General features: G+C 58.9%; 1 protein-coding gene across 1 annotated transcript; it reads left to right on the top strand.

Annotated features, from left to right (window-relative positions):
• Positions 1-1,163: 1,163 nt before the first annotated feature.
• On the top strand, positions 1,164-8,268 carry C1H3orf18 (chromosome 1 C3orf18 homolog). Its single transcript, XM_027584908.2, has 5 exons — positions 1,164-1,321; positions 2,920-3,307; positions 6,162-6,187; positions 6,745-6,892; positions 8,132-8,268. The coding sequence occupies exons 2-5, from the start codon at positions 3,074-3,076 to the stop codon at positions 8,210-8,212; spliced, it is 489 nt and encodes a 162-aa protein (XP_027440709.1). The 5' UTR covers positions 1,164-1,321; positions 2,920-3,073; the 3' UTR covers positions 8,213-8,268.
• Positions 8,269-13,336: the final 5,068 nt, after the last annotated feature.

Here is a 13,336-nt window from a genome sequence, read left to right as displayed (position 1 = left end):
AGCAATTTGAGGGTGGGATCCGGTGTCCAGGACTTGGCCGAGGAAGTGGCCCGAGTCGCGCTGGGGGCCAGGTGGCCACTGGAACCCGGGGCCGCTCTTGACCCTTTTGCTCCCGGGTTTTAGGGTTTGGAGCAGGGGACTCGAAACTGGACACAGGAGACTTGTGTTCGAATCCTGAGTGTTGCCAGCTCACTCTGTGGGCCTCAGCTTCTCCTTCTACAAAATTCATGGCAATGTCCCACAAAGTGTGGCCTGCCGACGCCCTCCCCCACCAGAATCTATTGTTAACTAGATCACTGTTAACTAATAAACATGCAGTTTCCCCGGACTCGGTCCCAGACGGGGGGGTGGGGGGTGGGGGGGAGGGGAGCCTCGGGGATCTGCATTTGTAACAAAAGCTTCTCGGGGTGATCTTCGTAAGATCCTTTGAGAACCCAAGGATTACAAGGTATCTGAAGGCCCCTCCCCTGGGACGATCGCGCCGTAGATGGAGGCTATTGTGAGGGGTATATGTAGCCTTGCCTGTGTCAGACCGCCCAATAATAATACCTCTCCAATAATAATACCAACAGCTCCCAACTTCTCTGGACTGAGCTACCCCATTTCTAACCCAGGTTGGGTGTAGTTCACCAAGAACCCTCTCAGTAGAGCCCATCTGAGCAGGAAGCCGAGCTCCAGGGAGGGGAAACATCTCGCTCTAGGTCACAAAGCAGTAAAGCGGCGAGCCAGAGTTAACGCAGGTCCAAGGACTCCCAGTCCAGGGCTCTCCCGGAGCCTCCAGCGTCCGCCTCCGTTTTGGGAGCACGAATCTATCTCGGCGGAGGTGGAGCTCCGCCCGAGTTCTGGTGCAGGAAGGGCTTGGCCACCCACGACCCTGTACCCGACTTCGGCGTAGACCACGGGTAGTGAGGGGTGGTCTCCACGAACCGAGACCCTGTGTCCGGCTCCTGCTGGGGGCGGAGCCAGATCCAGCGACAGGCGAGCGGGCCAGTGTCGGGCAGGCTGTGGGCCTGACAGCCAATCGGGAGCCGGGGGCGCGGAGCCGGCAGGGAGGCGAGGCGCTGGAGCGTGGGGGACCGGCGGGGCTACTCGCCTCGGCCCCACCCCCGCGGTGGGTCCAGGCCCGGCCTGTCCCAGCCCCGGCTGGCTGAGCCGGCTCTCGCGGCTGCGGGCGGTGCGCTGTAGCGGGCCCAGCCCGCGGCTCCGGGCGCACTGGGAGGGCGGACCTGGGCCCGGACCCGCTGCCCCCGGCCCTGGCCTTCTGCCGATCGCCACCACCCCTAGCCTCTCCGGCTGAGCTCGGCGCCCCAGAGAGGATTAAGTAAGTGCTGAGGTCGCAGCTTCTGTGCAAGAATGGAGGAATCACCGAGTCGCAGAGGCGGGGATGGGGATTGGAGCAGGGAGGACTGAGGAACCTGGTAGAGAATGGTATGCGGGTTCTCGGAGGTCGCGGTGCCAACCCATCTCAGCCGTTTCCTTCTCTTGCCCTTTGGACCCTCAGGCAGTACCAGAGAGTGATGAGCAGGGCCTTTTCTCTGCTTTGGACCGAGGAGTAAACAAAGCCCAGAGCAAGAGTTAAGGGTCTGGCCCAAGGTCATGTCTGGGGTCAGAGGCAGAGCCAAGAAAGAACCTGGAATTGCTGACGTGTTCAGCCTACCTGGAGAGAGAGAGGGCAGAGAGGGATGAGCACCCATATCCCTCTGCCAACCTTGCCCCTTCCTAAGGAGCCATCATAAGTGTGTACACACCTCACACACACCCATGCACCTGCACAGGAAGGCACCCCACATACACCCATGAGCTAGCACAGGGATGTATGTGTGCAGCCATGAGCTGTGTACCCCCCTCTCCCTAGGCCCACCCTTCTGCAGCGTGGCTGGGACCCCTTCCCACTTTGCCCTACCCAGAGCCTCTGGCCTGGGAGGAGGTAAGCCACACCCTGGTCTCCCCACATCTCTTATTCTCTGTTCCCAAGAGAGGAGGAGGGGAGAGGAGAAGCACCTCAGAGTGGGAGCTCCATGCTCCCTGCGCACCTTCCTTGTCCCTGGCAGCCCCTAGCTCCCCTATGGGGGTCCAGTGACCCTAAGAGCCTGCAGAGAAGCCCTACCAGGGGACCTGACTTTAGGCTCTCTCCCCTTCCCGTCTTCTGGTCTCTCCACACCTGTCATCCACCCCCCGGCCCCCATCCCCTGCAAACACAGCCTGGATCACACAGCGGGCTAGGTCAAGGGGCTCCTGTGGCTCCCCCTTTCCCAAGTGTGTTGGCCGGGGGCGGGGGGGGAAGTCGATACACTGGGTGCTTACTGTGGGTAGGGGTTACTCTGAGCTAAGTCTTTTCTAGGGACCAGTTCATTCTGACATTTCAGTGACCTTATAACCCTGTGAGGCTGTGAGGGAGGTGGGGTATTTGTTTGTTTGTTTGTTTGTTTGTTTTTAATCTTGGTCTTAGACTCAGAGGAACTGAGAACCAGAGAGGTGGAGTGACATGCCTAGGGTCATCTGACTCTTGGGCAAGTGTTTCCCTCCAGGAAAGGAAAACGCTGCGGTGTTTTTTTTTTCCCCCAAGCAGGAGTTGAGGGATATGGGGAGCAGGGAGTGAGGGCGTGGGAAATGTGGGGAGTAGGGGAGCGGAAGGGTGGGTATTATGTAGGGGAGAGACTTTTTCTTTCTAACCTCCCGACTACCTTTCATATCTTCCAAGTATGATCACTATGTTATCATACTCTCAAAGAAGGGGCATTTTCACCTTCCTAAATCTACATGGGAACTGTACTTAAGTAAAGCACATGTCCTAATGTCCCCTGAACTTGCCCTTGCCCTCAAACTTTTATTTCCCCAGTACCTTCAGAACTTAGGGGTACTTGATCTCACCACTGAGTCCTGTCCTAAGCCTCGTGTTTTTCCTTCTTTCTCTTCCAGCACCCAGGGGACCGGAGAGCTCCCTTTCTCCTGGGAGGTGGCAACCTGGAAGTATAGCAGGGGCCACAGGCTGGGGTACTACCCATGTCAGGAGCGAGTTGGCAGGTTGACTGACCACGGGCAGTCTCTCAGCCAGGGCCCTCTCAGCATCAGCATGGACTCCAGGATCCTGCCTGCCAGGGGCTGGCTCAGCAGCCGCCCACCCACCTCTGAGCCTGACCTGGAGCCTGCCACAGAGGGGCCAGCCTCTGAGACCACCACCCTCAGCACAGAAGCCACCAGCTTTAATGACACCAGAATCCCTGATGTGGCTGGTGGTACAGCTGGTGTGGGCACAATGCTTCTGTCCTTTGGGATCATCACGGTGATTGGCCTGGCTGTGGCCATGGTAAGAGCTGGTAGGCTGGGGCTGACCCAGGTGGCTGTCGGTTGGAGGGGTGGGGGGACACTCTCATCAGAAGACAAATGCCTGTTAATGATAGCACAGTCTTCCCCTGCTCCAGGGATGTGTCCACTGGAGACCAGAGGCGCTGCCTCCAACCGGAAGAACCAGAGGGGGTTCTGAGGCTACATGGCATCTTGAACTGGGCCATGAGGGCCACGGAGGAGTTGGGGTGGAGGGCGTTCCAGGTGGAGGGTCCTGACGGGCGAAAGTTTGGAGGCAGACAGGAGTTTCTGGGCACAGCAGGCAGGACAGTGAGGCAAGGGCGGGGAGGGATGAGTGAGAGTAGAGGCTAGAAGGCGATCGGAATAGATCACAGGCCACAGTGCGGGTGGGCTGCTCCGGGCATGGCAGGCTGCTGGCAGCCTTCATTCACTTGCCAGGTATTTCCCAAGCCCCTGCCCTGGACCGAACCTTCAGGTCCCCAGGGACTAAGGAGACTGAGGCCTGCCTGGCGGTTCTTACGGGGAACAGGAGATCGATAAAGCCAACGATGCCAAGGGAAGCCCGGAGGGACTGAGTTGGAGAATTGGGCAGGAAGACTTTCTAGGCTAGGTGGTCAGGGACAAACTGAGGAGGCAAGATTAGAGCTGAGACCTGGCCCCAGGTGGAGGCCTGGCCCCAGTACCACAAGAAGGGGCAGACTTGGGCAGACCTCTGAACGGAGGTGAGCTGGGGTGAAGACTGAAGGTGTCCCCTGATAGGGGATATGATGTTTCCAGATCTGGTGTCTGTCCCTGCAGATATGGGCCCTCCCCCTAATCTGCTACACGACACTCAAAATGTCACTGAGGGACTGCTGGAGATGGTGCTGGCTCAGACAAGGAAGGGGGGAGGTGCACCTGAGGTCCCCCAGGGAGCCTGACAATGGTGGCATCCTGGCCACCGCCCCTCACAGGCTCTGATGGCCAGCCTTAGGTTCAGGACCACATTGTTCTGGCAAATAGGGCTGTGGATGGTCCATCCATGACCCGGCTGGAGCTGCTGTCCAGCCAAGGTTGCCATATGGGCCCTGTAGGCTCCGGATCGCCGTCAGCGAACAAGTGCTGGCCAGCAAGCAGGGCCAGGATGCACCACACAGAGCGAGCGGCCTCCTGGGGCGGGGGCGAGGCGGAGCGCCAGTGTTTCCCCATGCCACCCATGTGGCAGTGAAGCAAACCCAAACAGCCTTACCTCAGGGAAAAAGTGGGGTCTGGAATCTGCCCTTGCAACTCTAGGCCAGAGATTATGTCCCAGGAACTTAGGAGGACTCCATGATGCTTCATTCTGGAGGAACGTTCAGAGGGCCAGGGTAGAGGGCCTTCTTGCCCAAACCAGAGAGGTAGGAGAATTATGGGATGAAGGCAGTGGAGGGCAGGAAACAGCTCCTGGGCATTCGGGGACAGGTCCAGAGATGCTCCCTGAGGGCTCCCCATCGTGCCAGGCCATCGTGCCAGGCCACAACAGGGCCATGCTGGGTACCCGGAGGAGCAAATCAGTGCCAGGCTGTGTGCCTCACGGAGACCGAGTTGTATGGGTGGGCTTCCTGGAGGAGTTAGGACTGCAGCTGGATGGTGAGCCGTAGGGAAGATTTGGAAAGGAAGGTATGTGGGAAGGTGCTGTTGGTAGCTGGGGCAGAGAGAACAGCAGGGGCAAGACTGGAGATTGGATAAAGGCTCTGGCCTCTTGTGAAGATCCCTCTCTAGGACAGGGCCACAGGGCAGGGAGTAGAGGGAGACAGGGTGCTGGGGCTGGAGCTGCCGGTTCAGGGCAGGTAGGGGCTGGGTCTGAGACCTGGAGCTCCTCCAGCATCCTGCCCACAGGAGAGCAAGGGTATCATCCACGTGTGACCTCCTGGAGGGGATGGAGAACAAGGGACACCTCAGTTTCTTTTCAGGCCTTTGGGGTTTCCCAAGAAACAAGCAGCAGGAGGAACTCTGGGCCAGGCTGGAAACCAAACCAGATTCAAGCTGCGAATGAGGCACAAAGGGTGTGAGAGAGCCACAGAGAGTTAGGGACAGAGTCTAGGGACATGGCTTTCCCCCAGGCAGAAGTGGTCATGCTCCTGGTGGCCAGAAACTACCAGTTTAGGCAACAGCCAGATGGTGGCAGGGGTCCCTGGAGTCCCTGCCCTAGTGGTCAGCCCCTTCTTCCCCCATCTCTCAGTGCTTTGTACAGGGATGTCCTGCTCCAGCCCAGAGCACTTGGGTCTTGTATGTTTCCTCAGGTTGCCTAGGCCTTTATCTTCAAGTCTGTACAGTGGAGGTTAGGACCCAGCGGCCTTCCTACCTTCCTCCAGCATCTGGGTTCTGCCATTTAGTCTGGGCTGCTGTCCAGGGACTCGGGCTCTCCTCCCCAGCCCCTGTCCACTGAAGGCTATCAGCCTCCCATGGAAACCCCAGAAGCCCAGAGTCTTGCCTCAAGCACTGCCCTGCAGAGTCTGGCCACTACTGTCCCCTGTTCTTTTTTCCCATACATGGCTCCAAGCCTGGGGGGTGTTGAGAGGAAGGGGGGCACTGAAATCTTCCCCTCCCTCTTGAAGAGTCCAAGGCGGGTGCTGAGTGGCTGGAGCTGCAGTCTGTATTGGCAGAGAGAACGCAGGCCTGCTCCCCACTTCATAGCCCAGGCACCGTCAGCATCTGGTACACATTAAAAGGAAGCACAAATGCAGGATGTGTGTGTCCCTGGGAGGGAATCCCAGAGGTCTTGGGGACCCACAGTTCTCCTGTTCATCGGCCTCAGCTTGTCCCTTGTCCCAAGGAACTGCTGGTTAATCAGGGACTCCTTGCCCAGCCATCTGACACTGCTCCTTCTCTTGCAGGTTTTGTACATCAGGAAGAAGAAAAGGTAACTCCCCAGTTGCCACCCAAAACTGCAGCCTGTTGGCAGTGTTGGGCTGGACTCCAGGGGCCGTGGGTGGGAAAAGAGAGTCCCACAACCGTCGGGGCCCCTCTCCGTTGTCAGAGAGCCAGTTCCTCTTCTGCCCACTGAAGGCTGGGGTTGACGACTTGCCCTTGGGGAGTGCTGAGCCACTTTTGCTCCACTGCCCCGAGCTCCAGGTCACTGACTCCCCGCCCCTGCCTGGCCCCCAGAGGCTGTGGATCACACAAGGGCCTGGCCTAGGCAGTCCCCATGGATCCCACAGATGATGCCTGTGTGGGCCATGGCCCCATCTGGTCCCGGGAGTGGGTAACTATCCATCTGAAGGGTGGAGGTGGTATACAAGTACAAAAAATGTCTTTCATTTAATCCCAGGGGAAATCTGAGCCGGGGGGGGGGGGGAGGGGGGCCTCCCCCAGCATAGCTGTGTGCTAGGACTTAGGCGCTTAGTGAGCAGGGCCTGGAGGGCTGGCGGGAGGGGAAGGGCCTGCCGTGCCCCCAGCAGCCTCTGCCCCCACCCGCAGGCTGGAGAAGCTCCGCCACCAGCTCATGCCCATGTACAGCTTCGACCCTACAGAGGAGCAAGATGAGCTGGAGCAGGAGCTGCTGGAACACGGGCGCGACGCCGCCTCCATGCAGGCTGCCGCCTCTGTGCAGGCCGCGCAGGGCAAGGTGGGCACTAACGGGCTCCCCCAGCAGCCTGGTCAGGACTTTGCCACCCCCACCCTCCCTCCCTTCTCATGCAGCTTTCCAGCTCCCGCCACGTGGTTGGGTGGCAGCTCTCAGGTACATAGGTTTTGTCAGGTTTGTTTAGAAACTGGTAGAATTTCTCCATGGCCACCCACAAACTGACTGCACAAGGCCAGGGCAGCCCTGGGATCCAGCTGGTTTGCCCCTGCTAGCTTCATGATCTTGGCAGCCCCCTTGGCCTCTCTGAGCCCCTGCTTTCTCGTCTGCAAGTGAAAATTCTAATTCTTGCCCTTTGTGCCCCTATGGCTTGGCTAGGAAAGCAGGAGAGGGCTGATGGGAGAGATTGTTGGGGGCTAAGAGCCTGGTGCCTTTGCCCCCCTGAGGGCCCATGTTTCCTGAGCCGGTTGTGGTGGGGGTCAGATTCTGGAAGAGTGGCACCTCTGAGTAGGTTCATGGGTCCTAGTAACTGACAGACCCCGGGCGGATGGCGACCCTAGCCAAACTTGCCTCTTACATCCAAAGGGTTGGGTACCTGTGTGGTCACCGGGCCAGAGCCAGTGGCCAGTTGCCACCAGCCCCCCAAATCCCCGAGGGCCAGAGCACCATGAGGAGGCCTGGTCTCTCCCTGACCCATGGAACCCCTTTGCATTTCTCCTTGCCTTGGCCCCACAGGTTGCTGGGGGCATCTGGCCCTGCCAGAGGCAGAATTAGGAGACCGGACTCAGGAAGAGTCCACACTGGGAGTCCAGAGAACCCCTGGTTTTGCCACCAGTTCTGTGGCAACTGACCAGGATACATCCCCACTCGGGGTATTTGGGAAATCAGGCTGAAAACCTTGGTCCACCCAGCCCATGGGACGACTGACAATTCGACAGTTGTTTCCTGGGCACCTCCCTTGGTCCAGCCCCAGTGCTAGGGCTGGGGGGTGCAGAGGTGAGCCCCCTTCTGCTGGGAGAGAGGAGTGCCTGCATCGTTCATCCAGCCTCTAGGCACACAGGGTAAGCGCGTGCTGGCAAGCTGGTGACGGCTGGGGGGCGGGGAGGAGTCATCAGAGCCAGATGGTAGTTCCAGGCTGAGCTTGCAAGGGGGGCATTCCAAGCAGAAGGCATAGCTGGTGCCAAGCGCAAACAGGCAAACCAGGAAGCAAGGGTGGAAGTGACTGGGCCAGAGAGTACGTGGCCTTGGTCGAGGTCCCTAATGCCCTTGACTGTATCTCTGCAGACCACGCTCCCTTCTCAGGGCCCACTGCAGAGGCCCAGCCGGCTGGTGTTCACAGATGTAGCCAATGCCATCCATGCGTGAGTGGCCCGAGGACCGGCCCGGACCTCTGATGAAGACATCTGCCATCGTGCCCCTTGAGCTTGATTGTTAAGACCCACTCTCAGGACCTGCCCTGCTGGGGCCCAGCTGTTTCAAGGATCCACCTGCTGACTCTCTAGGCTCTAAGAGAGGGCCCTGGCCAGGCTAGACATCTGGCTACTGAGGTCTCCTGATCTGAGGGCCCTGGCACAGAGGGCATCCTTCGTATCAGGAAAGTTGAGAGCCACTGCTGGCTTCCTTGTGTCCTGCCCAGACCTGTCACATCACGGTCTGCTCCTCTAATGTGGAGGAAGTGGGGGGAGACATGGGATGGGAGGGGGCAGGGGAGGAGAGTAGGGAGGGGTTCCCCTTTGTCAGGGAGAGACATGTCTTTGGAATCTGCAGCCTCCTCTGGAGTAGGAAGGGGCAATCAACCAGGTCTTGGGGACAGGATGTGGTGGCACCTGGGAGAAGCCCAGGGATGGACTAGAGCTGCCTGGTGGGCGAGGATGCCAGGAAGAGGGCTGCTCCTACCTGGGGCCCATCTGTATTTTGGAGGGTCCACGAGGCCACCCAGCCACCCTCCCTGGCAGCCAGCCACTAGCTGGGAGGTGGGGGAATAGTGTAGAGGGCCCCAGGCAGGTGCATGAATGTGTTCACGTGCAGGCATATGTCCCTGTCCTGGCACAGGGTAGGATGGAGACCCTCTGCATGGGCTCCACCCTCCAAGTCCACCCCACCCCTTGACGTGTGCAGGGGCACCAGGATAGGCCACTGTCTCTGCCTTCAGTGTTCAAGGACTAAAAGGAGAGGGAAGCCAAGGTGAAGGTCCTGCTGCCCACCACATCTCCTCACTGGGCTCTACAAGCCAGGGAACCGGCTTCTGCAAACGGTTCCCTGTCCTGGTGTATATGGGGGATATAGGGTTGTAGGAAAGGCTGCTGGTCTGAGGGCAGTGGTCCCAGGCTGTGGGCTATCTGGGGACATTCCAACTGTGCCTGAAACGAGGGTGGGGATGGCCCCATGGGAAACAGACCTAATTTTTGATAGCACAGCCCACCCACCCATTGTCCACCCACCGGACACCCCTCAGGAATTCTTCTACCAGTCTGGGGCATCTGGACAAGGCATGGGACCAAGCCAGACCCCAAGAGCTGGGCAGCCTTCTCCTCTGGACGTGCATGCACACACGAGCATGCAGAGAAGCATGCCCCCCGCCCCCGTGCCCAGCCTCCCCGCCGTCGCTGTCCTCTGCTGGTTGGAAGGGGACACGGGGGTGGCAGCACATACCTTCTGTCAGGCAAATACCACATGTCAGGAGGGGAGGGGCTAGGAGACCCATGTGGGGAAGATTTGGGATGTATTCCCTCCTCTCGATGCTCTAAATACATTAGCACTTGAACCAACTGGAGGGCTGCGGGTGATTTGGGACGCACAGATGCTGTAACGGAACTTGGCACCTCCATGTGAGAGCATTAAAGATGTAATTAAGATGTTTACGCGAAGAGAGTGTGAGCCTGTGACACTTGGGGTGTGAAACCCCAGGAGGGACAGGATGGGTTAGGGGCTGTGGGGGGCCTGGGAACAGTCACTTGGATCCCAGCAATGAGCGGGCAGCCCGGCTGGTTTTCCTCGATCTATCTGATGAAATGCCTCGGGCCCTGAGTTCAGGCTGCTCTGGGGCCTCGTGTCTCAACTGTGGAATGGGATCACAATGCCTGCCATCACCCGGGGTGGAAAAGCCAAGTGGACAGGACCTTGTGGGGCCTGAGGAGGGAGAGGGCTTGAGCCCCAAGGTCCAGGGGGAGGTGGGGTGCCTCAGGATCCATAGGAACTGGGTGTGGAAGAAAAGGGAACAAAATAATGTGGTCTTTCCCGGAGCACAAGGGTGCAGGGGATAGGTGGGGGTGGGAAGCGCTAAGGTTATTTGTGTGGAAACCACCTACGGGGTTCAGAAGGATTTGAGGTGAACAACTGTCCTGGTTCTCTCAGGGCTGCCCAATTTATAGTACAGGAAATCCCACAAACCAGGACTCTAAGTGACATGCAGATCTTCTCCTAAAGGGCTGAGCCTTCAGGCCAGCATAGGAAACAAAGACGGGGTGAGCGCCCCAGTTCCAGGGTGGAGGGCTGGGCTGGAAGCCAGGGTTATGGGGCAGGGCCTTCAGTAAAGGCCCACACTGGGGTCAGACTGCCGGCCTGTCAGTCTGCTTGGTCTTGCAGAGGGGCGTCCCTCCCCCAGCAGACTAACAGAAGGATTCCTAAGGACCATGGGGTGAGAGGAGAAGGGATGGGTGGGCTCTGTTCCCCCATCCTATTGGGTAACCCCTCAATCTAAGAATGTGGGAGCTACAGAAGACCCAATGTCTGAGGGACCCTAAAAAAATGGGACCTGCAGAGTAAGGCTAGCAGCTAGGGACTAGGGCCAGGGTGGAGGCTCCAGAAGGACCCCATCCCCATTCTCTCGGGCTGCCCGCCTCGTGCCCCTTTCCCACGGGTGGGCATGGCTAGGTGGTGGACAGGGCAACTTTCTGTGGGTGACGGGGCCACTGCCTCATCCCTGTCCCCTCACAGACACCTCCTCTTCCCTCCTCCCCACCTCTTGCTTGCTAGCTCTCTTTCCCAGCCCTGGAGAAGAACTGAACTCCCCGCCAGTTCCCAGGTCTTCCACAGAGCATGGGATCAATAGATATCGGGGTGAAAGGATCCAGTTGACATGTCCTTGTGACCGTGGGCCTGGCAGGCTGACCAGAACGCCCCTCACTGCCCTCAGCCAGGCAGACAGAGTAGAGTGAGACAGTCACCTGCCCATGCTTACTGCTCCTGAAATCGGCTGCTAATGGAGGCCCTTGGGAAACGCCCCTTCGGGACACACACACATCCATCAGCGAAACCCCTATTCATGAATAGCAACCAGGGCTTCGGGGCAGAAGCTACAGCAGCTTGCAGTGGGTGCTGTGAGGGAGGACGTGGATGGATGCCTTCAGAGGAAGCCATCTAGTTTAATGAAGTGAAGTGTCAACTTCCAGCCAAAGCGGATACAGTAATTCCGTTGCCTGGCGGCAGGCAGACGCCAGGAACACCTGCAGAATGTAAAGGAAAGTTCTCGTGGAGGCGAGCCCAGAAACTCCAGTAGAGCAGTCTGACCTTGTGGTGGATTCCTTCCAGAAATATTACTGAGTCCAGCACTCTGGTCCTGTCAGTGAACCAGCTCCATTGGTTGGTATCTGCATCTCCATTTGAGATGGGAGGAGGCAGGTGTCAAACAGGAGCGAAGGATGAATGTGTGCGTGTGCGATGTGTATATATGCACGCATTGCATGTCTGTGTCTTTATAGCTGCGTCTTTATGCAAAAGAAGACAGGGACAAGGTCCAGGTGTGCCTGGGGAGCAGTCAAAGGCCGAGGGCAGGTGACCCCAGCCCATCCTGTCCGGCATCACCCCTCAGCAGTCCTCAGTGTGGAGGGTCTTGGCTGAGGGTATCCGAAGGAACCGCAGGAGCTGCTGGTCTGGCGTCCCCATCCTGCTGGCCTCTGCGGGCTCGGGACAGGGGACAGCTGCGGGCAGGGCTATCTCTGGGTGTGCAGGGCCATCTATGGCTCTTGAAAGGCCAGCGATGCTGAGAAATGAACAAGAAGTATGTAAGCAGAAGGTGCAGGGAGAAGGGGAAGGGGAGAGCATGGAGACCCTCAGGTAAGGCCGAGAGGGGTGAGGCTGGGATGCCATCCCACCTGCACCTGGGGCTGCCCTCAGCTCCTCCCTTGCCCCCACCTCAAAGCCCCTTGGCAGTGGCCCCCACCCCCACTCGTCACCCTGGTTGCTTGGATTCTGCACATGGAAGCTCAGGGCAGGTGTGTGTTCTCCCTGGGGGAGACCACCTCCACACACCCGCGGGAGCCAGAGGAAGGTCAGCAAGCGTGCAGGGGGAGGGGCAAGGAGTAGGGGTAGTCTCCTCCACCACAGTGGAACCCTGGCAGCTAGAGGCTCACTCAGGCCAGGAGGGTGTCTGGGTGAGGAACAGAGGGGCAGATGGGGCTGAGACCTGTCTGGGAAGGGGATTCCTTTTCCTAGCCCCTGGCCGGAGAAATGCACTCTGGGGCAGAGACCGCCCACCCTGGGCAGGATGTCCCCTCAGCTTTGGAGGGTCCCTTTCTGTCTCAGGGTTCTGTTTGAGAGGTAACTCTCTGGGTGCCTGGATGGATCCATGAAGGTGGTAGGCCTGGGATTCCTGTGTGGGCTGGGGGTCAGGGGAAGGAGGGAGGCCCAGAGTGGCTCTGGCTAGGGACCAACATGCATCATGTCTAATGCCCACCATGGCTGGGGAAAGTGGGCTGTCTCACTCCCATTTCATCAGTGAGGACCTTGCAACTGAGCCATGAGGGGAAAGCAGCCCAGGGCTCCATGTACAGTCGGTGCAGGGCACATCAGGGCCTGGGTTTGAACTTGGTACAGCCTGGGCAAAACATTGTCTGCACCCACGGGGTGGGAGGGTGGGGAGGTGGGCAAGGTCCTCCAAGCCTCCACCTTCCTGGTCCTTCAGCCTGGCAGGAGGCAGGGCATGTCCCCACACCTCTTACAAATGGGCATCCCAGGGACAGGGCCCCAGATTCAGCCCAGCTTTCTTAGGCGAGGGCTAGGACTGGATCCCTTCTGAGGCTTCGTGGCGGCCTGGATCCTGGTCCCATGTCCATGTATATGTGTAGTATTGCGGTGGAGGACCCATGACCTTGTCCACCAGTCCTCTGTTCTCCTGATACATGGTCGCCAGGGGCCAGCATCTCCCCCCCCCCCCCGGGGCCGCCCAGGCCTCACAGGGCACTGTCAAGGAGGCCCGGTCTCCCAGTCTCTCACACTACTCCCGCTCCTGTCTTCCTGATTGATGTGCCCACTTGCTGGGGCTTCCCCAGTGTCTCCTGGGTGAGGCCCAGCCAATCCCCTCAACTTCTCCTATACGCAGCTGCACCCCGGGGTCTGGCCTGGGAGCATGTAGAGAGGGGACAATGGCAGACGTCCTAGCCGTTGGAGCTGACGGGCCTCCTGTCCTCTAGCTACTGGTTGAACAGGGGAGGAAGGATGTGTTCGCCCTGGCCATTAGCAATCCACCCAGCCCTTAGTACATTTCCTTGG

Source organism: Zalophus californianus, chromosome 1 (genome assembly GCF_009762305.2).
Source record: "Zalophus californianus isolate mZalCal1 chromosome 1, mZalCal1.pri.v2, whole genome shotgun sequence".
NCBI classification, from domain to species: domain Eukaryota; kingdom Metazoa; phylum Chordata; class Mammalia; order Carnivora; family Otariidae; genus Zalophus; species Zalophus californianus.
The sequence above is the reverse complement of the archived record's forward strand: the minus strand, read 5'-3'. Positions and strand labels throughout refer to the sequence as shown.